Source organism: Haliaeetus albicilla, chromosome 3 (genome assembly GCF_947461875.1).
Source record: "Haliaeetus albicilla chromosome 3, bHalAlb1.1, whole genome shotgun sequence".
NCBI classification, from domain to species: domain Eukaryota; kingdom Metazoa; phylum Chordata; class Aves; order Accipitriformes; family Accipitridae; genus Haliaeetus; species Haliaeetus albicilla.
The window spans coordinates 26,367,509-26,395,306 of NC_091485.1; the positions used below are offsets into that span (position 1 = coordinate 26,367,509).

At 41.6% G+C, this 27,798-nt stretch overlaps 2 protein-coding genes across 8 annotated transcripts in view; one reads left to right on the forward strand and one right to left on the reverse strand.

Annotated features, from left to right (window-relative positions):
* The first annotated feature begins 2,998 nt into the window (after positions 1-2,998).
* On the forward strand, positions 2,999-7,394 carry CABYR (calcium binding tyrosine phosphorylation regulated). 2 transcript variants are annotated; one of them, XM_069779189.1, is made up of 3 exons: positions 2,999-4,160; positions 5,237-5,767; positions 6,233-7,394. In XM_069779189.1, exons 1-3 carry the CDS (start codon positions 3,188-3,190, stop codon positions 6,235-6,237), a joined length of 1,509 nt encoding a protein of 502 aa, XP_069635290.1. In that variant the 5' UTR covers positions 2,999-3,187; the 3' UTR covers positions 6,238-7,394. The 2 variants fall into 2 exon arrangements, with proteins under 2 accessions (XP_069635290.1, XP_069635289.1); XM_069779188.1 differs by having other exon boundaries at positions 5,237-7,394.
* A 111-nt stretch (positions 7,395-7,505) lies between these two features.
* The window catches only part of OSBPL1A (oxysterol binding protein like 1A), a 78,231-nt gene continuing 57,938 nt past the window's right edge, over positions 7,506-27,798 (reverse strand). For 5 of the 6 annotated variants that reach the window (XM_069779184.1, XM_069779182.1, XM_069779183.1 and 2 more), the window contains 12 exons: positions 23,564-23,639; positions 21,886-22,020; positions 21,453-21,550; positions 20,546-20,728; positions 19,934-20,041; positions 19,753-19,842; positions 19,378-19,504; positions 15,962-16,078; positions 15,054-15,177; positions 12,486-12,576; positions 11,508-11,531; positions 7,506-8,687 (listed from right to left, as the gene is read on the reverse strand). In XM_069779184.1, coding sequence (XP_069635285.1) covers positions 8,585-8,687; positions 11,508-11,531; positions 12,486-12,576; positions 15,054-15,177; positions 15,962-16,078; positions 19,378-19,504; positions 19,753-19,842; positions 19,934-20,041; positions 20,546-20,728; positions 21,453-21,550; positions 21,886-22,020; positions 23,564-23,639 — 1,276 coding nt within the window. In that variant the 3' untranslated portion in view covers positions 7,506-8,584. The remainder of the gene's footprint in view (positions 8,688-11,507; positions 11,532-12,485; positions 12,577-15,053; positions 15,178-15,961; positions 16,079-19,377; positions 19,505-19,752; positions 19,843-19,933; positions 20,042-20,545; positions 20,729-21,452; positions 21,551-21,885; positions 22,021-23,563; positions 23,640-27,798) is intronic. The other variant, XM_069779185.1, reaches the window with a different exon arrangement.

The following is a 27,798-nucleotide window of genomic DNA, read 5'->3' on the forward strand; positions in this document are numbered from 1 at the left end:
ATAGAAAACAACCCAGATGACATTGCTGAGTTTTTTGCTCTCTATTTCCAAGAGCTTGTCACATTTCGAAAAGGTTTGTTCCTACCAGTACTTCCTCTGAAGAGCTGAGCTATTTGAGAGTGCTATCCTACTTCAGCTTAATTTCTGCTTCTGTTTTCAGACCATCCAAATCTGGATCTAACAGAGCTGGTTGAACAGTTTGAGTTCATTAGCGGTAAGATGGTTGCTGTTTGTTCTTTTAAGATATTTTGAGAAAATGTTCCAACCCGCACGGGTGCGAGTAGTTTTTACTTACTATGGGACGCATCCCGTCTGTATCTAGTCATGTGAAAAAGGCACATAGGCTCTGGGCTTTTGAACAGGCAGGCATCTTCAGAAAGCACTTGCTTCTATTTAATGTGGGAAGAATCAGTCTCCTGGGATCCTGTCCTTTCTCCATGAGCATAGAGGAGAGCCTGGATACCTCTGGTCATTTTAATTTTGGGATATTGCAGTGTGATTTATCATTCCCTAAGCTGATAGTGACTTTACACTTACATATTCTTTGCAAATAGATATCGTATCTCTTTGTTTTTAAAAAGGTGATTTAGTTCTGCAGGATGCTGATGCCTTTCGGAAGTGCCGGGAGCTTTCAGCTGCTCCCTGGGCTTGGCTGTGAGGGCTGGAATACGTGGTGTCACCTGAAGGTTGTGTGGGAGCATTGACAGCGGTGCATTGTCTAGCCCACAGCCTGTTTGCATCTGCCCCACTGGTTTAGGTCTCCATTGTCTGGTTACCATAATATCCCCTTTATTCAAAAAGGCCACCTAAGCTGGGTTCCAAGTAACCCTGGAACTAGCCAGCACTTGAGACAGCCTTGGTCTATAGATTGAGAGCTATACACTAAGGTAATTACAGCAATGAGGAGAAGCCTCAGGTATGAACAGGAAGTGCTGCTATCTTATTCCTAGCTTAGGATCTCCTCTAAAAAAGCCAACTACCACTGATTTCAGCACTTGAAGTAGTTTTCTTCTTGTAAAAATGACTGGTGGATGTTGCAGTGTGACTTAAAGTATCACCAAAGGCTGAATTTTGGTGCATTTGCAAATGTTGCATTAATGATCTCATACAGCAATTTTTGCATAATCATGGAATCACAGAATGGTTTGGGTTGGAAGGGACCTTTAAAGATCGCCTAGTACAACCCCCCTGCCCTGGGCAGGAACATCTTTTACTAGATCAGGTTGCTCAAAGCTGCATCCAACGTGACCTCGAACACTTCCAGGGATGGGGCATCCACTTCTCTCGGCAACCTGCTGGAGGGTCTCACCACCCTCATTGTAAAAACACCTCCTGATATCTAATCTAAACCTACCTTCTTTCAGTTTAAAACTGTTGCCCCTTGTCCTGTCAATGCAGGCCTTGGTAAAAAGTCTTTCTCTGTCTTATAAGCCCCCTTTTATATATTGAAAGGCTGCAGTAAGCTCTCCCCGGAGCCTTCGCTTCTCCAGGCTGAACAACCCCAACTCTCTCAGCCTGTCCTCACAGGAGAGGTGTTCCATCCCTCTGGTCATTTTTGTGGCCCTCCTCTGGACCCGCTCCAAGAGGCCCATGTCTTCCCTGTGCTGAGGACCCCAGAGCTGGAGGCAGCACTCCAGGTGGGGTCTCACCAGAGCGGAGCAGAGGGGCAGAATCCCCTCCCTCGACCCACTGGCCACGCTGCTCTGGATGCAACCCAGGGTATGGTTGGCTTTCTGGGCTGCGAGCGCATGTTGCTGGCTCACGCCCAGCTTTTCATCCACCAGTACCCCCAAGTCCTTCTCCACAGGGCTGCTCTCAATCCTTTCATCACCCAGCCTGTATTGATACTGGGGATTGCCCTGACCTGCGTGTAGGACTTTGCCCTTGGCCTTGCTGAACTTCATGAGGTTCACATGGGCCCGCTCCTCAAGCCTGTCCAGGTCCCTCTAGGGCATCAACTGCACCACTCAGCTTGGTGTCATCCACAAACTTGCTGAGGGTGCACTCAATCCAACTCTCTGCCATTGATGAAGATACTTTGACTGCCATGACTTTTCAAGTATGCTGGAGAGTGGCTGCATAATGCAGAAGTTTTCTGTCTGAATGCCTGTCAGTGGTTTGCTTACGTGATTGTGAACTGACCCCTGCATGTTCACCAAGCTCCAATACAGGTCCCTCCTGCACCCTCTCTCCCTGTGTCGCCCATCTCCTACTATGTGGTCACATAACTGTGTTATGAAAAGGGATGATCAGAGAGGAATTCCTCAGCAAGCTTGAGCAAGGCTTCCTCTGGAGTCTCCCGGCCACACTGCCAGCATGGGTTTTGGGACTGTTTGTGCACCAGTAGGTAGCATCAGTAGGTAGTTAAGTGAGTTTGTGCCCAGTACTGACACTGGATTATAAATGGGTGGGTGTTGGCTTGGGATGGCAGTAAGAATAATGTTTTTTTCAGAGATGATTTAGCTCTGTCATCTTTTGAGCTATGTTTCTCTCATAATTTCTGATTTCATCCAGTCATGACTTCAGGAAACAGCTCAGTGCTGAGCTGTCATGATGTACCGAAGACTCACCTTTTCTTCTGCTACTGTGCTGGTTTTACATATTGGCTAATGCTTGCTAATCACAATAGAAACCAAACCACTTGGTTTGTTGTTTTTTTCCCAATCCTGAAGGTTTTATTAACCATGTGATGGAACGCTGTTTTGATCCCACGAGTATTCTCTTGTGTTCCTCCCTTGATAACTAATCTAGAAGCCATTTTTCACTCTACCTAAAACCTGTTCATGTCTGTCTTTCTTACCCTGTTCTTCACTTGGCTACCTGTTCGTTCAACTAATCAAGACTCCTGAGGAAGATAAAATGTCACCATCTATGCATCTAAAAAAACTTCTATGAATCCAGAGTTCTGAGGTGTTGCTAAGAGGAGCCATGGTCTTCTAGCTGGCTTATCTGACGTGCTTAATGTAAAAGGGTTAATCTTTTAACCCATAAGTGTAGCCATCACAGCAGGGTCAGGAATACAGTTAAGGTTTCCTAGGTTCCACTGCTCTCTGAATTTTCTTTCCCCTTATTGATAGGCAAGCAGCAAACCCCCTCCTTAAGTTATTCCATCTCCACAACCCAGGAAGCCTCATAAATGTGCTGTAGAGCATCTAATCGAGCTGGTGCTGAAATCACTCTTAATTAAATGGAAACAGTTGCTCATGTATTGCCGTTATGTGCTTTTTACCTTGCAGAAAATGGGAATAAGGGACTGGAAGAGAAGACATCAGAGTACACAGATACTTTGTTTTCTGGGGAGCCCAAGCAAAGGGACAAGTGTACTGACACAGAGGAAGACCAGCTCCTTGAAGAACCTGATATTCAATATAGCTCCAAAGTAACTCAACACCCATCAATTGCCAGTTCCATTGCAGAAAGCAAATCCTCCCCTGGATCTGATGGAGCTTCATCCCCTGAGGGACCTGAACTAGTGTACATCCCTGCTGAGCCTGCACAGCTTGCTGCCCATGTGCTAGGTAACACTGATTCTTTTTATTCTGTGAGGGATGTGGCAACCAGCGTGCAGACTCTTCATGAAGACTCTCAGACCTCAGAGAATGAATGTACACCAGTAGAAGGTGCTGCTGAAGATCCTTCTGCTGTCCCAGCAGCTGATGCTTCTGTAGAGGCTGTTAGGTCACAACCAGGAGCGTGGAGTCAGTCCTCCATAGCTGGAGAACTAGGGCCCTCAGACAGCCAGGCTGATGTCTCAACAAATGATGTAAATCAAGCTTCCTCGGTCTCTTTGTGGGAAGACCCATCACCATTGCCTGTTTCACTACCACCATCACCTACTCCTAAAGATCCATTGCAGGGTGTGCCTTCCTGCAATGAAGCTGAGGTTACCTCAACCACTGAGGTTGTATCACTGTGTTGGGATGATGAGCTGATTATGGACGCAGAGGTTCTACCTTATGTAGAGCAGTTTCCACAGAAAATAATCATTCCCTTTGTAGACCAAACAGCTTATCTGTTAAAGATTGAACAGCCTTCAAATGTGGCCCAGGGCTTAAGCGCTATGACCTCAGGTTCATCTGCTGATGATTTAGTGTGCCATCCTGAGAGAACAGAATCTACAGTACAAGTGGAATCAGCTGAGCAAGTTTATGTCATGTCAGGTAAGAAAGTTTGGGTCTTTGTGTCGTCTTCCTGTTTCAGCTTCCAACTCTACAGCTTCATCAGTGGTTATTAAATGGAAAAGCACCTAGGTCAGTGCAACGCACAGTAAAGATGACTTCTAAGAAACTACTGTACCAACACTGTCTGCTTGGCCCCAGTGCACATGTGTTAGATCTCCCTGCCATCTGTTCCAAGGGATGTGGCTAGCTCTGGGCAGGACTCCTGTGGGCAAAAATGCAGGTAAGGGTGATGGGAAGATGCCAGTTGATGCCAAATGGTCTTGCTCAAAACAAGCCATGTTTTCTGAAGCAGGTGTTAGAGACCTAAGATGTAATACATGTGCCCTGTAGCTGAAGAGCCCTATTTTTGATTCTTGGCCCCTGAAAGATCTTCTATTCCAGCACTGACCTAGGAGGTTTTCCATTTAGAAAAAAAAATGGTGGTGGTTGCCTGTGCTGTCTTGAGCTTGGCGAGTTTCTGGAGCTAGGCTGAGCGGGCTAAGCACTGGTCATCAGTTCCGCAAACAGCAAGAGAGCTGGTACTCACCTTTCTTGGTGAGGCCCTCACCAGCCTCTCTTCCCTGTGGTGACATGTGCCCAGCTCCTGCCTTGCCCAGCTGGAGAAACCCTCCAGGGTCGAGCTCCCCTGCTCCGAGTCTCCCTGGTACTGCAGAATCTGTCCAAACCCTGTTCCAAGCCCCAGGAGAAATAGTGCAGCTGTGAGGTCTCAGCAAAGCATTTTGTAGAGGAGAGCTGAGCTTAGGCAGGCTTGTAAATTACTACTGTCTGCTTTAAAAAACCCCAAACATTTAGGGGAGTTTGTCAAACTTCAGTTTCAGAAATACCAGACAAATGCTTACCCAGAAGAGCCTCTGCTCTGACCATAAACAGTTTAACTTTTTCTAGGCTGCAGCTGTTTGTCAGCCACATACCAAACAGTGTCTGCTATCCCAGCTCCCTTCTCTAACATGCTTGCTTTTGCCAAGTGTAGGTATGTTTGTTTTAGATGTAAATCCTTACATTATGACTGGAGGTCACTGTTCCTGATACCAGCACTCTTATTTTTATCTTTGTAGCCATGGCATCAAGTGAAGCAGGACAGCCACCACCCCATTCTAATGTGTGGACCCTCTATTGCCTAACTGACTTGAGACAAGGTCAAAAATCACCACCCTCCCTTCCTCCTGCTGGACCTGGTGTTCCTTACTCCCAGGCAACCCCTAATCTTTCCAGGGGGAAAGATCAACAATATGGTCAGCTGTCAAAATTATCTGCCCCAATTTATGTGATGCAAGAAGAAAGCAAGATGGGAAATGCTCCACCTTTCATTTTAGTGGGCTCTAATGTGCAGAACACACAGGACTGGAAACCTATTCCTAGCCATGCTGTCTTTGCACAGCAAGATGCAGGTGCCAAGAGATTCATTACAGTCCCAGTCCCAGTCGCCAGGCCAGTTGATGAGGAAACAGATTTGGCAAGCCCAAATTCTAATTCTGCAGAGGAAACTGAGGCTAAGCTGCACACACCCAATGTTTTCTCAGTTGCCATCCCTCTGGATGATGTGATGTCTGCAAAGAAAGGCCCACCAGCTGGTGATAAGCACACAGGTATAAATGCTCTTGCAGAAGGTTAGGGTACTGCAGGATAGATTACCATTACATCATGCCCCATTCCCAGAGCAGGGTTATGAATAAGTGAGCTTGCTTCTTGCATGGGTCTTGCATAGGGAGATGCCAGTGTTTGGATTTTACTAAAAGCTTAATTTAACCCTTTTCAAAATAAAAAAAGGCTTAAGACCAGTGGTTAAACTACTCGTGCATAACAGACCCAATGCCTTCCTCTACTTGTTACACTTGCAGTGAGTAGTACTAGTCTTGCTCTGGTTTTAGTCTAAAGTAACCAAGTTTCTAATCTCACATTTATACACATCTTTATGCCTGCAGCCTGAACTTTTAGCATTTTTGTAATATTCAGAATGTGGCAAAATACCTCATATTAGAGTGCATTTAGATAGCAATTAGAGCAGTTCTTGCTGCACACTTTCAACTGAGTTCATGTTATTTTTTAAACAGGTTGAGAAGACAGACTGTGTGGAGTTCAGGAAGAGTTCAGGAGGAACAGAAATTACATTGTAATAAATCAAGTAAAACTTAATGCAAATGCTCAAAAAAAGCCAGCAATTAGAACTGCGTTCCCAAGCATTTTATACTTTCCTAGCACAGCACAACATCCTGAATGTTAACTTTCTGTGAATTCTGACCACAGAGACACATCTGCTGCAGCTGTGAGTGGCCCAGCTTCTTCACTGTGCTAACATGGTGTATGCATAAGCCCCAACGATACTGACAGATTACATACAGAGCCAAAGTTAGTTCAGTGTAACCAGGTATAGTCCATACTGCTGGGGTTACACTCCAGGAAGGAATTGTACACAAGTGTCAGGAGCAAGAGGACAGTCATACTTTCACCTTGAGGAGGGAGTTATTCTCACACATTGTCAATTCACTCAAACTACAGGTTTATCAAGGAGGACAGCTGAAGTTATGCTTCAAGGAAGGGGTTAAGAAAAAGTACATCTATTCTGCTTTAGAGGTTTCACAACTACAGCTATGGTCACTTAAATATGCCAGACTCTTGAAGTATATGAATAGGTCTAGGAAAAAAAAAAATTATGAAACAAGTCACTCAAAACAAAAGTTGATGGGTAGAGGTTTCCCCCTCTTGAACCTGGGTGGGCAGGCAGGAACTAAATGTTTTGGTTTTCCTAGCACTGAGTGTTCAGTGCTGTGTGACCTGCTGAAGCACTGACCCAACAGCTAGACTTGTTTCTACAGATCTCAGACTCACACCTGAAGTTGCACAGGAATTAAGACAGACTTCAAGAAATGCTGGCTAGAGTAGAGGCTTGAGTGCAGAGATGAGACTTCCAAGAGACCAGTGCAGATACTCAACTTCTGCATCTACAGGTCACTGTGAGAACTGGGCCCTCACGTGAAAGGCTGCCAAAGAAAAGGCTTTCCCTTATCTATGCAAATATGTCTCAGCATCACTACCTGGGTAATTCTAGTAGTGCATAGAATAAAAATAGAAAGGATCTCAATTGCCCTACTAATGGTTTCAGTAGTCCACCCTCAAGGCTAGAGCTGCAGCCTCACTGCACATTCAAGGAGGAAGCTCTCAGGTCCCCAGCCATCCCCACTCTCCCATAAGCAGACTGTTCCTGCTTAGGGGAAAAGAAGTCCCTGAAGCACAGGGGTGCACACTACAACTTCATTGCAGCAGCTTTTGGAGTAGGCTTGCTCAGAAAGGGTCAGCACTGTCAAACACCACTCACTTTAGACTACATGCAAGAAGTTTTGAAGCCTTTATTTAGTAGCAATTAAATTATTCAATTAACACTAACCTCCAGACAGCAGTTAAAATATTGTACAAAGAGCAGCTTGCCCTCTAGAAGCTCTGTACACAGTTCAATATAAACTTACACTTTAAGATTGAATGCACCCCACTGAAAAGGGGTAAAAGCAGCTGTGCACAGGAAGCCTCACTGAGGTGCTGTACTATCTTTGAAATGCACAAGACTTCCTCCTAAGGAGTTTGCACAGTACAGACACAGGTCCTTTGCCTCCCACCACATTCCACCAGGTCCTGGACTGATTAGGTTCTTGCCTCTTTGCAGTGGCACTGGGAAACAGAACTTCTAGTGCATGGAACAGATTCTTTTAAAACCTGTTACTAGTGTGCAGTTCAAATCTGTAGATGTTTAAATGGCTCTTAATTCCTTAAACTGTTAAGGCTGGTAGCAAAACAGGAGAGCAAAATTCAAAACACACTGCACAAAACGTTGAATAAATACCTCTGAGTAATGTCACCAGCTTAAACAACTGCATTAATGCTCCAGAGATGGGAACAATTCTGGAATCTCCAGCCAGAGCTCAGGAATCAAGGGAGTTACTTTAGTAAAAGAAAAGTCACTTTATGGAAAACTACATCTTTACAAAAGTGACACACCCTTCTTCATTTAAGAACAGAATATTGCAATTACTGTGTGTGCTTTTAAACATTCCCATGTCACAATAAATAAAACCAGTTTTACATGGGCCAATGATAGCTATGAAAGAAAGTATTCACAGAACAGCTGAAGGTGTTCTATTCCTCATACACCACAACCTAATATAGGTGTATTCAGCAAACAGGGCAGCTCAAAACCATGGCGACTTACCTTGTCCACACAGGACCCACCATCACCCAGAAAAATTACTCCCCTACCTATGGGACTGAAGATCATGTACCACCAGATTTACTGTGGAGATGCTTAATATTCTGTTTGATAACATGTCAGTTTCTTCAGGAAATAAGTAAAATGAGGGAAAACATTAAAACAGATTAAGACTTATTTGTATCAGTCACAGGCTCCTTATTGCATTTTAATAAATATCAGGCAAGTTAAAGTAGTTTCTGTCCCAGTAGTTGCCAGAATAAAGCCAGTCCTGTGTACCAGTATAGGGATTGGGGCCTTGGTGGAACCATCTGCAAGGAAACATATCGCATGTTAGTGAAGCTATTAACATATACTTTTATGGAAGTTCAGAACTGCTTTGCTGCCTCTTCAGCAGTTTACTGTTCAAAGTAATTACTGTGATTGCAGGAGCCCTCTTGGTTTTAAATTCTTAAGTGAATTTCAAGTCATCTTCCATTACTAGATCTTTCCATTTGCCACACTGCTTAAATGTCTCCTAAGTGAAAAGACTGACACCAGTATTTTGTCACTTGAAGAAGTCAAGACTATCACATAAAAAAGGACAGGTACAGTTTTACTTCAAAGCAGTTGTGAACAATCATTTTGGCATGCATAAGCAGTAACAGTTTTTGCAAGACACGTAAACACCACAAGCACTGCAGTCCTGAAAACAGAAAAACATTATTTCCCCAGGATCTAGATTTCCCCTCGTTTTTTAAAGCCTTGTTTTGCAATGCACTTAACTCAGAACAAGTATGGCAGCTACCCTCAGTGTGGATGAAGAATCACCCACGGGCTGCAGAAAAAGTCCTGGCTTATTACAATTTAACTGTGTTACATTACACTGTTAGCACTGGGGGGATAATCTGAATGGCCAGAAAGCTGATTCCATCTGCATTAAATTACTTGAAAGCTTTTGCTAAGCTGGTTGTTGCTAGGAACGCTGAAGTTCAGCACCTTATTTCTTTCCCTCCCTCTCCCCTCCCTACCTAATCTGGAGGCACTGTGTATACACACGCACAGATTACACATGCATGTGTATATAACCTTTTGGTGGGGGGCTACCTATCTGTAAAGTAAGGTGCACTTACAAGGCCGTGCTACTGGCAAGTATCCCCCAGTGATGAGCACAACCCTGTCAAACCATCACGGCACAGAAGCTTGTCCTTTTTCCTTCTCTCCCACACCCGCTGCTGGCAATCCTGCAGCCTGTTGCCGAACACCGCTTTCTATTTGGGCCCAATTACTCAATCTTATGCCTCAACAGCATGCACTGCACAGTACCAGACCTCTAGCATTTTAACTTCTTCCTGTATTTTGCCAAGCCATGTTTATGGCACAAGTCAGCTTGCTAGATGCTGTTTCTATGGTTAATATCCTCCACAGCTTCCTTTCACCTCCTCACGGGCCACAAAAGCCAGTTTTTCCTTTATATGCCTCACTGCAGCAAACACACTCAAGTAAATCATGCCTGTGCAAGGCAGCCCATTTTAACTCAGCTCTTCCCTTCTAGGATACCATAAGGTTTCAGAACAGAAATTAAAGCATATTCAGACCAAATACGACTTGATCTCTTTAAAAAGCAAAAGCATAAAGGCCACCAGTATTGCAGTGTCATGTTACAAAGCAGGGCAGCTAACAGGCAAGTCTTGCTTGGCTCAAAAGATCTGAGATGCATGTCAGAAGAAATGCCTTGTACCATGTTCACAGTGGTACACTGAACAGTTGAACACTTCAGTGGTTATCCTGCTGTCCTGGTTAGGTGAACTGAAGTCAAGAGAAGATAAAAGTCTTTCACCCCTGGTACTGTACATGGTTCAGTACTGCATCACCTCCACACAGGATGAGCCAGCTATTCTGAAGTAACTGGTCTGTGCATTTGCACGTGTGTCTAGTTCTCCTCCTCGTTCACAGGTAATAGCAGCTCATTCCAGAGCACAAAGCCAAGCATTTGCTGAGAGGCAGGGCTATAAGCACAGTTACCTCATCTCTCAGAACAAGGAATTCTGCCACCCAATACCTCACTAGTGTGCCTTCAACACTTGTACAGGTCAGGACAATATGCCCCTCCTCCAGTAACCACCTGCTTCAATAGGAAGGGGAAAGGCAATGGGAAAAACTAAGTTTGAGAGACATAGGAGACCCAAAGCAATCCGATAATCTAGCCAGGCAAGTGATGGGGGAAGGAAGGGACCAATTTTCATCAAAAGCAACAGACCACTGCTGTGTTTCAGAACAGAACTAGTCTTTTACTCAAGGCTTAAGACAACTGGTCAGTCTCTAAAACATCCAGTGTTCAACATGAATCACTTCTCCAGAAACACCAAGACCCCACTTCTAAAGTGGATTAAAAAATAATTTAAAAAGCATCACTAGGCACTTTCGAGAATTGTCTTATGAGGGAAGTACTCTACTAGACAACGTAAGAAGCCAGCTTTTCTGCGGCAAGGAAACTGCAGTAGTTCACATCAGAGTTTATATTACGCTGCAGATTAAGACCTACAGTTGACCTTCTGGGAACAGGTAGGAGAGTTTCCTTTCACAGTATGCATTTTTTCCCCCAAAGCACAACTCTACCTACACACTTTACGTTCATCCTTTGGAGGCAGTCACACTTGACGTTCCTACTAAAGAGATCAGACACTATGAATTTTCTGACAAAGCTTTAGAAACATCCTGGAAAACAGAGTTCATAAAGGATATCCCAGGCAAGTGCTGAGCAGATCTACAGTACCTGCACAACAGCAACTGAAGAACCTTCTGAATGGTGTCTGTGCTAATTATACACCCCAAAAAACACTGCTCTGAGTTTTCCCCTGGGAATTCCCCAATTTCCAATACCAACCTCAGGTGCTTTGAGCTGTACCTTAAGCTACTTCAGGCACCTGGAAGAACACAATATAACTATCCCTTGCTTTGAAACACTTGGTGAGAGCTAGAACCACTCTGAATTCAGGAAAGGAAGACAGAGGTGCAAGGCTGTCCAGCACTTAACACGTTTACTTGGAAGCATTATAAAGATGTTATTTTCCACCAGTCTCGGGGCAAACAAACCCAAACACTTCAGGAAAGCAGGCACAGGAAAAAGACAAAGGCAGACATGTCCAAACCTGGGACTCTGGGATGATGGGTGACTTCATTTGAAAAAAAAAAAAAAAAAAAAGAAAAAAGTGATTTATAGTTACAAACAGACATTTTAAAGATATTTAATCCGCAGTGTCTGGGTGTATTAACAGCTAGTTAATAGGGAAGAGATGAAGCTTGCTTACTTTTAGAGAGTTTAGTCCTACCACATTTTTTTTCCGTGAAGAGACTGCCAATTTATTACCATACTTTTAAATAGACCTTGTCTGGTCAAACTAGTTTCATTTGGTCATGTTTTCATGGTTTCTACTTAGCTTGTGTGTAAGAGCTCCCAAGTGACCCCTCTCATCTTACAGTAAAAAAAACCCAACAAACCAAACCAAACCAAAATATCCTGGCAGATCCCTTGTAAGCTAACCTTTCCCTTAGCTATTCTAACTTTTGTAGTTGTTAACCCTCTCAGAAAGGAAAAAAATGACTTGGATATCTAGGTGAAAAAGTAATTTCTCCAACTTTGAGAATAACTATGCAGTGGGAATACAGTATTGCCAGCACACAGAAACTGATCTGAGAAGTCATGGGCAATAAGCTACCAAATTCACTGGAGAAAGCATTTCCTCCTCTCTTTGGCCAAGCGTGCAAATCTGAGGCAATTACAAATTAATCAGCAACAACAGTCCTTACAAGCAGCTATCAGTGGCAACATCATCTTTGTGTCACAACCAAGAGGTGCTCAGAAAAGACAACACAGTTTGTATTTGCATATGGGTTTGCAAGCAGTGAGAGGGAAGGAACTGAGACCAAGCCTGACACTTCTCTCTGGAAGCACTATAGCCTGCAGGGACGAAGTCTGCAAATACAGCAGTGGCATTACCAAACCTGATGATGTCAGTTCTTCATGCTCACACAACACTGCACATTACCGGCGTGGACTGGCAGTTAACCTCAATGTTCAAAACCTTTTATGTAACTACACAAACACACACAGAGGCAAGCACACTAACCTCGTCTTCCAGTCTTCCTCTGACTTTGAACGATTTTTGCGGGCGGTCCTTTGTTTTTCTTCTAGCCTCTTCTTTTCTTCACTAGCTAGATCTTGAAGGAATAAAAATACACAAATAAAAATACAGATGATGTTAAAGTGTAATATAAGACAGGGACATTAGTCTAGCTGACCCAGCAAATAAGGGAAATAGTAAAAGTTGTCCATTTAAAAAACATTCTACATAACACAGAAGAGCTTCTGGTTTAGTCTAACCGCAAAGCCAGGCCACCTGTGGCACAAGATCAGCCAATGGAACTCCAGTCTTTAAGACTACTAAATACATGTTTATCCATGGCCTGAGGACCCTGAAAACGTGTTTACATGACAGCAAATGTCAGCTAGGGGAGATGGCATACCTCAAATTTATTTCAGTAGGGAAACTGATTAAGATATGCTGGATTTATTTCAGAAGTCTGGCCACCTACTTCTTGTTAAGGTTTGGGCTAAGTTGTTACTAGTGCTTAGTTCCTGATCAATAGGAGATTGGAATACTCATTTCCAAACCACAAAGCATTGTCTCTCTGCAGCATCCCTTCATTTTTTGTTAATGCACTAAGGTAGCACGGGTCATGGTCCTAAACAAGCAGAACAGTTCCTTCTGTTTGGCAGAAAGGATGGTCAGAACATCTGAAGAGTAAGTCAGAGCAAGAAGCAGATTAGGTGGAAGGTGATCTCTTTCATACTTGAATCCTCAAAACCCATTTTATAAACATCTTAGAAGGAAGTAGTTGAGAGAATAATTTTTGGAAGACTGTCAGCCATTCCCAGTTACCCTACCAGCTACTAACACACTGCATATTACCAGTCTATCTGCTAGACAAACTTTATGCTATTAGTATAGTTAAGGAATATGGTCTGTTGCCAACACCATAGTTACTTGCACTTCAAGTTTAGACAGACAAATTACTGGGAATGCTATGAATCAAGTATGTCCATCCTGATGGCCACAAAAGAATTGTACAGGCAGGAGAGACTAGTTGTGGGAATTCACTGATCTTCTAAAAGCCTCCAAGAAGTGGCATCCGAGAAAAAAAACAAAACAAAACAAAACCACACAACTGCATTGCATTATGCCCATGTCACTGTTTTTAATACCTAGATCTCAGACTGTTTATCAGAAATAGTCACAGTCATTGCATTGTTACATAGGTGAAGCTGAATCAGTGGTGTCATGATTTACCCCAATCACTTAGCAATCCAGAGAAAGCAAGAGCTCCCATGCTTTTAGTCTACAAACCTGGCCATCTTGCTTTAATACACAAAATTCCAAAGAAAAAGGAGCAAAACAGGGCCAGGGAAGGCTGTTCCACACCATATTGAAGTATTTAATACCACCAAGTCACATGTCAGAAGACTAAAAGACACTTTTCACTCTATGGCATCTACAGTAACAATCTCTATGAGGTTTCTAAAAAGCACACTATTTCTACTCACCGAAAGTCTCATAATGTATTTCTAGTTCACTATTTTAGGACAACAGAAGTGTTCAATTCCCAGTGAAAAACAATTTTGCATCAAGTATACTTTTTGGCATTGCAGTTTCACTTAAATAGTTTTGCCTGCATTTCTCAGAATTGGCACATCAAAATATTCATTTTGCATCTGGCTGATGGAAACATAAAACTGGAAAGTTCACAAATACTTCCTTGCTCAGAGATTGTCTCCTTAGACAAGTTTCCAATTATAGGGCTTGACTATGGAGCACAGCAGAGGTCCTAAAACTAAAGAAAAAGCATAGCATAATGAAGTTTAAGACTCTTGCTTATATGGAAGAACATAAGCAAGTTGGTCGTGTGGTGGGTTTCTGGCCAGGAACTAAGCACCCACAAGCCACTTGTTCACTCCTATCCACCCCAGCAGATTAGGGGAGAGAATCAAAGAGCAAAAGCAAAAAAACCTCATGGGTCAAGGTAAAGACAGTTTAATACATGAAGGGAAAGAAAAAAAGGAGAAAAAAGTGATGCAAAGGCAATCACTTACTACCTTCCATCAGCAGATCTGTATCCAGCCAGTCTCCAAGCAACAGCTACTTACCCCTGACACACACAATTTATTGCTGAGCATGATGTTATATGGTATGGAATATCTCTTTTGTCAGTTTGGGTCAGCTGTCCTGGCTGTGTCCTCTCCCAGCCTCTTGCCCACCACAAAACCAAAGAAGGCCTTACCACTGTGCAAATGTTGTTCAGCAACAGCTAAAACATTGATGTGTTATCAACACTGCTTTGGGCACCAATCTAAAACACAGCATCATATATGGACTGCTATGAAGAAAATTAACTCCATCCCAACCAGAACCAGTACAGGTGGGTGACATACCTTTCACTAGAAGCATACCACAACATGCAGAAGGCTGCATTAAAGAGTTACTGTCTTGAAGCATGGAGGAATGTATCTTTATGGGTAGCTACTTACTCTAACAGTTCATCTAACAACTTGAATGTGGATTTTTTTTTTTTATTTTTTTTTTACAGTCCTTCAGTTTTAACAAAAAAATAAAACCATCTTTGCCAAGAGCTGAAGTTACCTATTTCTCCATTTTCCATGGCTCTGATATCTGGTCGTAGCCGGCAGTCAGTTTTGGGAATTACACTCTCCATTTCTTTGTCCAACTCATTCAAAGCCATAGCAAAGCTAGTAAAATTATACATCTGAAATTCAGAGACAAAGATAAAAAGGTGACTTTATGATGTCTCTAGCTGCTAGTCTTCATGCACAAGAAAGCTGTTGTCTAAAAACAAACATCCAAGTGCTTTTTTATTATTTAATCACTCAAGATAGGAATACTCAAGATACCAGCAAAACCATACTGTCAGGCAGAGTGTAGGTGATCCTTGGTGCTTCTGTTTAAGCAGGCCAGCATCCAATTACTCAGTGCACTACTTCTCTCATCTTCTCTTTCCAGTCCTACTGGTATTTTCCCTATCTCTGTAGAGAGATTTCCCCCTTGATTAACCACTGAGGGCACCTTTTCTTGGTCCAATTCTTTGTCTTTCCAGTTGCACACATACTCTTGTATTCCACCCACTGGCTCTCCACCTCCACAGCCCTTCATGTACCAACACATGCTACACAGGCTTTGCAAGTGTCTTCTAGAAGTGTCTGCCCTCTAATAAAGCCCTTCAGAAGAGATTTCTCACAAGGTAGGTGCCTCAGTGGTGGAAGCAGGGTGGAGAGAAGAGGTGGGGAAAGCCCCCATACCGCTAGCTACATGAAGTATCCCATTTTCCACAGAAATTCCACTAACTCTAGAGTCATGCCTGTGGCAGTTATCCCTCCAACCTCACATAGAGTTACAATCGTAGTGGAAATTGTTGCAATGAACAGGCAAATCTAGACTTGTTAATGAAAAAGACAACAAATGTATTTGCTTTGTGCTGAACATACAGAACAACAGGATAGCACACACTTTCAATAAGCAGAAGCATAGCTGACCTGTGCTGAATTTGGAGGTCTTGGAGTTATCTTCCATAGCAAAATACTTCCAGGAATAACATACACACTCTCAGAATCTGGCAAAGGCATCTCATCTGGTTCCTCAGTATTGCCCATCTAAAGGCAGCACACAAAGCAAAGATAAGGAGTTCTGTGGAGTCATAAACCATTTATACCCATTCATTCCAACACTGGAACTTACATAAAATTATTTCCCTGACCAAAAGTAAATAATTTCACCAACAAAGAAATTTTCTAGACGCTTGTCAAGAAAGGTAACAGCATTGACATAGCATACACGCTCCCAATTCCCTTCCAATGGAAGACTACTAACCGTTTCTTGCATCAACATCTTCATAGGTATAATCTGGATGTTCAAGTGTTAAGAAATGTCAGTACTTCCACCACAGAGATGTCCCATTTCCTCAAACACAAGCCTGATATTTAACTCCATTACTGCTTCATTATAGTTGAAGAATAGAAGTCACATTCCTTATCCTTCCACATCAAAGAAATGCCAGCACATAATGCAAATGGCTGTCGTCAGTCTGTGCACAACAGAAAGCCCTTTGCTACTGCTCTTTGCTCAGAGGAACCTTCCTTTCCATTGACCACTACACCACTGAAATGGAAAACTGCAAACGTTAAATGAATATCCTAGATTAGCCATTTCTTCTGGGAAGGGTGTCCCATGAAGGCTGACATGTATGGCCCGAGGCAGCTGCAGCCACAGCACTGTGAAATGGTTTTCCTAGAAAGGGAAAAACTCCATCCAGGGTTACCAGGGCAGTAAAGAATAACTGGTGGTCACAGTGTATATGTGACTTGAACTAGTTCTAAACCACCACCCTTTTTATGCATAGCTTTAAAGCAGCTGGGGTCCAATGCTGCTGACATTAATTCCGCCACATAAGCGTATGTTACAATACTGAACTAAAGCCAGCTAGATGATGAATAAGGCTCTCCCAAGAAAACTTGGTGTCACTATCACAGCTAAAAACAGCAACACGTTTCAGAGACCACTGGAGAGTAAAGCTGAACTTAAAGGCAACTAATGCTTTAAATACTTTGGCTAGATGCCAACAGCTTTAATCCTCCTGCTAATAAGATTTGCTCTCTGATGACTGCGTCAGATAATAGAGACTGATGTTTCAGTGCAAAAAAAGCCAGTACCCAAACTGCACTCATTTGTCCTCTCAGATGATTCATGTGTAATGCCTCCAAGAAAATTAGAAAGAACAGGATTCTGTTTCACTGTGGAGCACTTGGGTACAGTGCTTTTAATAATGAACAGGTTGCAAAGTGACCAGAACAACATGCAGACCAGGTTCAGTCCTTCAGCTATTATAATGGAAGATAACCAGGGCTTTTAGCTGACTACATCTGAACTGTGTTGGCAACCTGTCATTCTGTCCTTTAAAAGTACACTGATAAATCTTGCAGAAACTGGGAATCTGAAGCAGAGCAGATCAGAAAGATATCCTCATATCAAAACAAAGACACTTCAACACCAGACTGTCAAGCTCCAAACCAACTTTTATAGAAAGGCTACAATACACACTGCAATTTGTGCCTTGTTGGATACATTATCTTAAAAATGGTATAAGAATTACAAAGAACTAGATAAAAAGTGGGTCTTCATGTTTTCTTGCCACAACGATCCATATTATGTGCTCAGCGCTACTCAGCCTCTCAGTATATTGCTAGGAGGGTAGTAACAGACTTTGCCAAAGCAACACGTCTAGTGTCTGAAAATGAGGCACATATGAGGGCAGTTGCTGTTGCCTTACGTTATGTTCTTCCATGTATTTGCACTGAAAATTCTGCATGAAAAGCTTCACCTTGATTAAAAAAGGCTCTAGTTTATTCAGAGCAGGATCATCCTGGTCTAACCGCACGACTACTACAACTCTTCTGATGTTGGTAAAATATCACCTTTGCATACATGAAGGCTTGTCTAGCTCCCTGCAAAACTGTTTTTCCTTAAGTTTTATCCCTACAAAAATCAAAGGGTTCAGGTGAAAATCTGGGGCAATTTGCAAAAGGATTTGCATCCAAGCAGGTCCCCTAAAGGGAAACAGAAGTGATTCTTCATTAGTAGCAACGCAGAATGAACGAACAGCTGGAAAATAACTAAAAAAATCTGAAAATTCTAATTAGGAGAAGTTTGAAAGACCATGTACTTTCATGCCTGAATGAATCCTTTACTACCATGAAGGGACAAAACATACCCAGACACTATAGATGAGACTTGGCTCACCTAGATGCTCAAAACCCATAAACAATATCAATTCCTCAAACACAAGGGGGCAGTGGGAACACATACTCAACAAAGACTATCCGATTCATAGCGTGCATTACAAAGCTTTCAGTTTTCTACACAGAACGAGTTCTGTTAAATGAGTAGAAAAAGCATGCTTTTCTAGAGTCAGAGCAACATTACAGCTTGAGCTTTGTGCAATAGGATGCTTTATTTTGAAGAGAAAAGCAAGGATCATCTCATCTTAAGCACCGTTGGAAAATGCAAAGTGGTAGCTGAACAAAGACACAGGGTACGTTTTTCTTTGCTCTTTCTCCCTAGAGCTCACAGGGTCAGACTCAAAGAGAAGCAGTAATCCCCAGCGCTTTAGCACTCTCCTGATGACAAGCACTGGAACAATCTCAGATACAGCAACAATGTGAACCTGCACAGGAACAACTGCTTTCAGAGTTCTCTGTCTCTTTTTCTTAAGTATAAAAACTACCAACACTTAAACCAACAGAAAATCCGGCTTCAGTCACCAAAGGGGAACAATCCCTGTTTTAAGCTATTATCTGAGTAGTTGTTCTTCATCAAGTTGTACGTTGTGACCATCACCATTCACCTTAAAAACAAAAGCATATTGCTGACCAGAATTCTGGAAGAATTAAAAATGAGGGTTTTTTCCAGAAGAAAAGTAAAAATGCAGTTGTGGAGATAAAAAGCACAAGCATTTCTATGGTTGTGAAAACTTAATAGAAAGCAGTACAAAAATCCTTGTAAAAACTGGAAAATATGATCTTCTATCAAGATAAGAAACAGTCTCCCCTGCCTCTAGGAGTCCAAATCTTTCTATTAGAATATAAATGTTATCATATACGATCAGAACCATGGTCCAACTAATGGATATGCTATTTCCTCTGTGTGACTTGGGAGGAAGAGGCAGTTAATGAACCAGCCAGTATTTAGATCACTCCAAGTTTTGGGAAGTTTGAATGCAAATACTTGAGAGAGAAAGCATTTGATCCCTTAATGCTTGTACTCATCCAATCTGTTCTGTATCCTACTAGGAAAGGGAGGCTTAGTGAAAAGAAATCTTAACACTTTTAAAGGCTACTAAAATATTTAGCTGTCTTATCATGCTTTATGAGATACCACCTCTTTACATGATTAATACCTGTTTACTGCTTTTCTTCTCTTCTGCACTTTTCTTGTCATTTTTTTTGTAAGCTTCAAATGTAGCTGGGTCAACACTGTACAAACATTCAGTCCACTTCCCATACAGCGCACAGAGTTTCTTTTTGCTGTCAGAAAAAAGACTAAGTTTACAAAGGACCTTTAAGAAATTTGTTTCATCATTTCAGACAAAAATATTTGAAAGAAGAACTTTTGAGAGCAACTCTTAAAACTCCATTATTGGCACTGCACAATTCATAACCTTGCTGTTGCAGGTTCACACTCTTGACAGACTATGTTAAAGGCATTCAGTTCTACAGGTCCCATCAGAAACAGTGGGCAGCCATTTGTCTCCTATTAGGAATGAAGCTGTTACCTTTTATCCTGAATGTAGCCTTCAACTTTGTGCAACTCCTTCCCAAAGAGGCCGCAGGGCTTGAAGCTCAGTACACACTTTTCACCAGTTCTAAAGGCAGAAAAAGAGGGCACTAATTACTTCCAAATGCTTTTCCTCTTCAAACTTGCAGAAAGTGAAAGCACTCGCACTCTTAACTTACTTATGGTTAGTTATTTCCACGTTTCCATACTGCTCAATCCAAAGTTTGCCCACAATAATGTTATGCACACAGCACGTAGGATTTGTCCATGTGTAGGCTTCACTGTGTCTAAGGGAGAGGAATAAAAATAAAAATACGATATCTTTGTACCAGATGTCACTCCCGCAACAAGCCATCATCTATAAATCACACCAAGTCTTGAAATAGACATGGCAATAAGTCAGGAAACCCAAGAAATTTATTAATCTATTGCTACTGATTTTATCAATTCCTTAAAACAGCAACTTCAGTGCAGCCACTGTTAGCACTGAATGACATGAGGAAAGCCAACAGGACTCAAGCGTGCTCGTCTTAGTAGGACTGACATCCAGGCATCTGCAGAACATAGAGACACAAGCCCCAACTACTGCTGCTATTAGTATGCAGTATATTAGGAGAAATGATGGCAGTTCCTTTCATCTTCTGATCCCTTCCTCCCCACAAAGCAATCTGCCATCAAACATTAGGATGTGGGTATTAGACATGTCCATTCCTAAGCCATGAGACTCTAATGCACACTAATCATCATGGATGTGGCCACTGTGCCTGTGCAATTACTACTTATCAACTTACTCAAGAAGCTCCAAAGTCATTGTGCCTTTTGGTTCTGCTTCCACACTCTTGCCCCAGAATTTGAGCTTAGGATAAATTGATCCATGAAACACAAAATCATTATTTAAACCTTCAGCATAGAAAGCACTGATTGGTGGATGATGGCTAACTTGCTCTGAGAGAAGTCTAAATCCAAGATCATCTCTGCAAAATAAAGATAACCAAAAGCATGTATCTACATATCAAGTGTAGTGAAGTTGCAGTTCTTTTCCCCAGGGTGAAACAGATGATTGGACCCATGCATAGTTGCTGCACTCAGTGCAAGAGTTAGTTAAAACCCTAGGATAATACAAAAAGACACATCAACTAATCGTAGAACATCCTCATTCTAAATAACTGAGGACATAATGTAAAAAGGTAAAAAAAGGTAACAAGAACTACCAAATCTGATCATCCAGTATATTTACTTTTGATAGTGACCTCTTTCTTAAACTTTTGCATAAACATAGGCCAAAACCTCACCCGAGAGGAAAATCTGCCCTAAGTGCAGCTGCACACTAACAGACTAACATTGCCTATTTGTATTCTGGACACTCATATAATGAATATTACAATTCTAATACCTCCTTTATGTACCATGCATCTTTTTATTCAGAAGGCTTCAGAAAAAAAAATCATTTTTGTAAATAAAACTTGCTTTTAAGCCTGGCAAATTTCATCTGCCTTCTCCAAGTTGAAAAGTTAAGTAGTTTCCCTTCACTGGAAGGGAAACACCAACATGCATTGCAAGCACCTCCAGCAGCTGCTAGGAGAACGGGTGGAATCTTACAAGCTGAAGAGCAGTCTGCAAGCCACCTGGCAAGTCTAACGAAACATCAGTTACACAGAATACCACTCTCCACTCTTCAGTGCATCTTCTGTTCATTACCTGATCAACTCATATGTCTCTCCAAGCAACGGGTTGAACGGCTTCCCTGTACGTTCCCACTGTGAGGCTACAGCAGACACAGCAAATGCAGCAACACACTATTCAAAAGAGTAAGAGTACACAGTTAATCTCCTGGATTTTAGTCTTTATCAAGTATCGACAGCAGTCATGGTATTACATAATGATTCTTCTGAAAATGCTTAGCAAAGTTCTGTTTGCAAGGCAGGGGAATAAACAGTTTTCACCAAAAGGCTAAAAAAGCAAACCTCAGGAAAAGCAAAACATTTTCATAGATAAGCAGAATTGGTTAATGAATAAGAGAATCCAACATGCAGCAAATTACAGCAGTTCCTCCTACAATGAGACTATCTATGAAGAAAAAAATCCCAACGCATTCATCAAGAACTAGCACAAATTACCACACCCGAAGTACCTGCATTCGCTCAGTTGTGCTGGAAAGTGAGCTGGCTTTGTGGATGAGGTATGTATGCTCCATATACTCTGTAAGTCGCTGCAGAAAGCTCAGTGGCTCATTGAATATAACCGGCATTGTGATCTTTGACAACTCCTGATGCACAAATGAAATTTTTGTTAAAAACCAAATGATTAGATACACTGACCTGCAGTAACCCAAGTGTAATTGGCTTATTACAAAAATAAATTATGCTCTTAGTGCTAATGCAATGTGCTTGACCTGGCTCCGCTAATGCTAAAAAGAAAGAAACCCTGTACATCCCTTATGAGCTTGATAAGCCTATCTATGTGGACGTTAAGGCTACCTGTAAAACAAAAAGAAAACCAAACACCAAACAAACAAACTTCCTATCAACAAATGCATTAAGAAGGGAGATGAAACAATGGAATGAAGTATTAAGGACCCTTTGAAAGACTAAGTTATTTATTACTCTTAAAATAGATATAGGCCATCTAATTACTTAAACATATTATCTTTTTTGGAGGCAGGTGGGGGGAGGAGGATGAGAAAAGACAGGGAAACATGGTGGCACAGGAATAAAAACAGGGATTCTGTACTCTGAAGAAAAAAGGAATTTTTGTAACAGGAATAAAAATTTAAAAGAAGTCCTACAGTTTTGATGCTGTTTATTCTCTTTCCCATTTTTAAAAAGCATGCCCTGCCCTCTGAATGCACAGCATAGCCATGTTTTAAACTGCCTCCGGTAGCAAATTAAAAGCATATAGTATGACCACTAGCAACGTGCGCAGTAAACAGCACTGTTCTTAACCATAATAGCAGCATCTGGCACTAACAGCTTTGGCAGACACTTCAGTACAATCCACTCCAAGTTCCACCCCTCCCCCAACTGCAACTTTCCTGCAGCAATTTCTACAAAGCAGAATTAAGACGTTTATGCATTTTTTTTCCTGCACGCACCTTATGCAAGACAGGCTTTCAGTCTGTTCCTTGTATTTTAAAGTTATAACGCTTTTCCGCTAAAGCAACTGTGAGAAGCCTCAGGTGCTTCACAGCAACTCGGGAGACTTGGAAGTGCTGATACAGGCATTCCCCAGCATTTCCACATCTCATTGCTTGGTGCTGTTTCTAACTACAGCAAGGGGAGGAGGAGAAAACAACAGCACCTAAACACACACACATTCCCTTTTGTAGGCTACTGTTACAGGCTGACAGAAGTTTATCAGCAGTAAGTACTTTCAGCCTATTGCAGGATCTAATGGAGAGAACTCTTCTCAATTCACCCTTAGCTGGAAGCAGATTAGGTGCCAACCAGCTAACCTCTGATCTGGTCACCATCTGGCCAGTAACACCATGGGGAAGGGGGAAAGACAGAGATACTAAGGGGAAGGGAGAAGAGTAAAATTTAAGTAGTTGGTTTTTTGGGTTTGTTTTTTCACAAAGTAAAAAAATTTTGCTACCACAAAGTACTTTAAGGGTTAAAATCAAGAAAAAATGCTTTTACTGAAGGAATATTGCTCTGACCAAGCCCTACCTTCTCGAGTTGTGAAAGCAAGTAAAGCTCAAGCAGCAAATTTAAAAAGAAAAAAAATAAATCCCTCTCCCCAACAAATTTTCATTTGGGCTTCAAATGAAACAATCACTTCACATCTTTTATCATAGCTTTCTGATTACCTACCATTCCAATGCATTTTCTTAAGATACTCCAGATACTGAAGTCATTTCTGGAAAACATCGGAGATGGCAAGCTTGTTCTGTGGAAAGGAACAGGGAAGAAAGCAGAAGTAAGAAAAGTTTTCCATTACTAACCATGACTAAGAATACTAAATACTCTTTTTTGAAAGTAACAGTTTTCCAATTTTTAAATTAAAAAACAAGGGGGAACGATGGTGCTGCTTTGAGGCACTTAAACTGTTTTACCTGCACAGAAACCTGAACTTCTCCAGAACCACAACCATTCCCTTCATTTTGCGTAAGAGCAGTGGAAGAGGATTTCTACGTCAGTTATCAGACCAGTGTTTTCACAGTGGCACCGTTAAGATATTTAGTTCTGTCTTTGTGAGAAAAAGTAAGTTCTTTCCAAGTAGGTACATATGTATGTTCACTATGTTGGAACAGATTTGAGGGTTAGACAGTGGGGGTTTTTTTTGCTAGTCACCTGTATACTGACAATAAAGGGCCATGACGTTTATTGCCTATATTAAAATCAGCCCTCAGGAACAACAGAAAAAGCAGCATCATTAACAGAAAACACAGCAGTATGTTCTACACAGGGCTGACATATCCTGAGGCAAGTCTTAAAACATACTTTCAAGACCAACACTTAGGTTATGTAATATAGCCTGTACTTCTCAGCTTCACGAGAAATCAGCCACAGATTTTGTTCAGTTTTGTTACTGCTACTAACCAGCTCAACTGTTAATCCAATTTACTTATAGAAAGGCATTAATATAGATCAAAGCCCTTTGTCCACAAAAACACTAAAATTCATGTTTGGATCATTAAGCTATTACCAATGAGAAAATTTTTCAATAAAGAATTACCTACAGCTCACTCAAACTGCAGGAACTATTTGAGTTTCAAAGTTTAGTTAACTGTCTAAATGATCATGTTGCCCTCCTAACCAAGAAGGTCTTATCTCCCCCTCAAAAAAGCTAAAAGCTAAAGCAATATCTTTTTTAGAGAGTGTGAACAGCCTGTAGCTGCCTCCTCCACCCCACTTTTTTGATAAACAGAAACATTGCCGGGGGGGGGGGGGGGTGGGGGGGGGGGGGTGGGGTGGGGTGTAAAAAAAAAACCAAACAGTATTCAGGCTAAGTTGTTAGTTTCAGTAGCCCTACTTGCTGTGTTACCTCCCATACTTACCTGCTACTGAAACACCTTTACCAGGGCTGATGCTTCGGTTTTCAGAAAGAACAACCCCAAAAAATGCTCCTTAATACAACAAGCCCCACCCAATCGAAAACCTAGTCACATGCCTGAACTCCTCAGGGTACCAAACTATGTTTTGTTAGCAAGTAGCTAGTAGACCAAGACTGACTCGTTTTACTCAGCTCCCATGCAGGGGATGAGCTGGCAGGGAGATTTATTTTAACTAACATGGTATCACTCACTCCCTATTCTGATTTTCCACTGATAAAAAAATATTTAGTGAAACAGATCATCTTGAATAATATTAAGTATAAAATACTTCTGTGGATGCTTTGATACAAATGTCCAGGAGAGGACAGTGTCTACCAAGTATTCAGTCTTATCTTCATTTGTAGTGCTTATTTTTTCTGTGTATTCTTTAATGAAGGCAGTTAGCAGAGCAGGTGTTTGTATTTAAGTAAGCCCTTCTGCATGTAAAACACACATGCCTCTAGCTTGCTGAAGTATACATAGGGATTGCTTTTCTTACATATTAAAACGTACCTTTTCATTAAAGTTAACCTGTCCCTCCGTTCAATTTGTTTAATTACTTGAAAGTTGGCATTCAGTTTCAGCCATTCATCCATATTTTTTATCTGTATCAGCCAAACTTGATATGGGAGTCAGTTCTTTTCTCCATGCAACACACATACTGAAGAAACAAAGCAGTTTTAAGCCACCAAGAAAGATCCCAGGGACAAGTAAGGACGTGGAAAAATGACAGGCAGCCAAGACTTGAGGCCTACTAACCTTGACATACTCCCTGTGATTAAGGGAAAGGTTTGTGAATGCAAAAATTTCCTTCCAGATGTCAGTTTTAGAAACAACTCAGGAAGTTAATTTTAGCTTTAAGTGACAAAAAACATCTGCTGGAATTTCTGTGCAATAGAACAGATAAGATGTATTTAAGATCATTCACTTAAACAAAAACATTTGTCCAAAGCATTATCTATAGTAGATCAACTACTGCAGCAATGTTGTGGGGAAGGAGACATGATGTGAAAAAAAGCATGGTCAGCTTGCTCTTCATGTAAACCTGACCAAATAACCTCCTGGCTTCCAAAAAGCTAATCACAAACATGTTTGCATTCTGACTGCGTTGCTGACTACAAAAACTCAGCAATAAGAGGGAAACAGCAGCAACAAGTGGATGTTATATGTTGGCAGATATTACAGAACATTTTTGTGCAAGGGTTTCTGGGGGTTTTGTTTGTTTGTTTTGGCTTTTTTTTTTTGGTTTGCGTTTTATTGGGGGGGTGTTGGTTTTTTTTATTGTTTTGTTTTGTTTTTTTTTAAAGTTTGGCTCAGGTTAAAAATTTCCCTCTTAAAAAAGAAGTGATTTGAATGCTTCCAGATTATTTAATGTACTATCTCTCAAATCCTCTCTCAAAAAGTTTTCAAAAATTAAGTCCACTCTCAAAACACTATGAACAATCAGTAGGATAGAAACTACATCTAAAAAAAATCAGAGTAAGACTAAGTGGCACTGGCTTCACCTATCTTTACATGTACATCCCAACAGTTTAATTCCTTGGAACCAACAGATTTATTCCTACACCTCCAAAACCAAAACACACACACATACACACTTCCCCATCCAAAACTGACCTCCACCGCCCTGTGCAAAAACCTCACCACTCAAATAAGAGAGGCAGATTATAGGTCAGGTTTTCTAGATGAAGGCAGGAAATAGTCTTATTTATATTGACTGCTAAACAGTGTTAGGTACTCTCATGTGCAACCCAAATGCAGCTGCAGATCCTCTATTCATCTGAGGAACTACAGGAAGGTATCAAGATTTTAAGCAAAAGAAATTAATCTGGTCTATTCTCTAAGTGACTTCTTTCCATGTGGTTAACACAAGTAGAAGTTAAAAAAGTTATAGCAAACCCAAAGGTGTAAGGATGGAATTAAGTGCTATCAAAACATTCTGATCCCCTCACTGCACACCATCAAGAAGTTAAGGTTTCTGCTCTGAAAAGGACGCAGGTGGCATCACAGGTGATGTGTTTTTAACCACATGCCCTCTAACTAGCCCCAAAACCAAGACAGGCACAAACTGGAGCCAGCAGCTCCAGGTAGGTAACACAGTTCTGAAGTCACATCAAACAGATCCCGTACCAGGCCAAACATGGCTGCCACCAAGAGCCTCAGAAACGAGGCTAGAAAACACCACACAACTCCCATCCCCTGAGAAGTTTCTCTTGGAGGTAAAATTTAAATTGGCTGAGCTCTGGGGAGAAACAATTTGCATCAATGTATTTGTGGACAAATCCCAATGTGTCACCAAGGCGACAGGTAAAAAAATCTTGACATTACAGCTCAAGCTAGAATGTGCTCTATAGCCATTTAAGTCACATAAAATATGACCATACTTTCTTATCTATATGCAAAACAGATGTTTCCACTTTTCTTTAGCAATAAATTATTAGCCAGCCAACTTACGCACTCATTTTAGTCCAACATCCTATGCTCTCTTTATTACTAAAAGACACACAACTGAGAGAAACAACTTACGCAGAGGTACTTGTTTATTACTTTTCCTTCCCCTTTATAAAACCAGCAGATCTTAAATGCTCCTCCAGTCACCTGCTCCCTACAGTTTTGACAGCATAGTGCAGTGTTATGACAACTTCAAGTTATTTCTTCTTTATAGTAAACGGAAGATCAATTCCTGTTAAAACTCTTCAAGACAATGCATGTGAACATACATCATCATTTTCATGTCGAACGTGAATTGCCTCCTTTCTCCTCGTTGTTTCCAAGGCAATGAATGCAATTCGGATGTCCACCTTCACCTAGTGCTTCCCTCCTACCCCTGAACTTCCTGCTCTAATTAGGAAAGGCACTTAGCCAAGGCCATAAATAACACATTGCTAACAGCACAAGAGTGCAGAGCAACACGCTTAGTCAGCTGCTTTATGTTACCTTCCCAAACCACGCCGTGACTCCACCCAAGCCCTCATTTGCCTTAGTCTTTACCTAGTATGGGAGGGATATACA

Coding starts and splice junctions, on each gene's coding strand:
- CABYR (XM_069779188.1), top strand. CDS start 3,188: ATGGAAACAGTTGCTCATGTATTGCCGTTATGTGCTTTTTACCTTGCA. Junction 4,161..5,236: donor GCAAGTTTATGTCATGTCAG/GTAAGAAAGTTT, acceptor TTATCTTTGTAG/CCATGGCATCAAGTGAAGCA.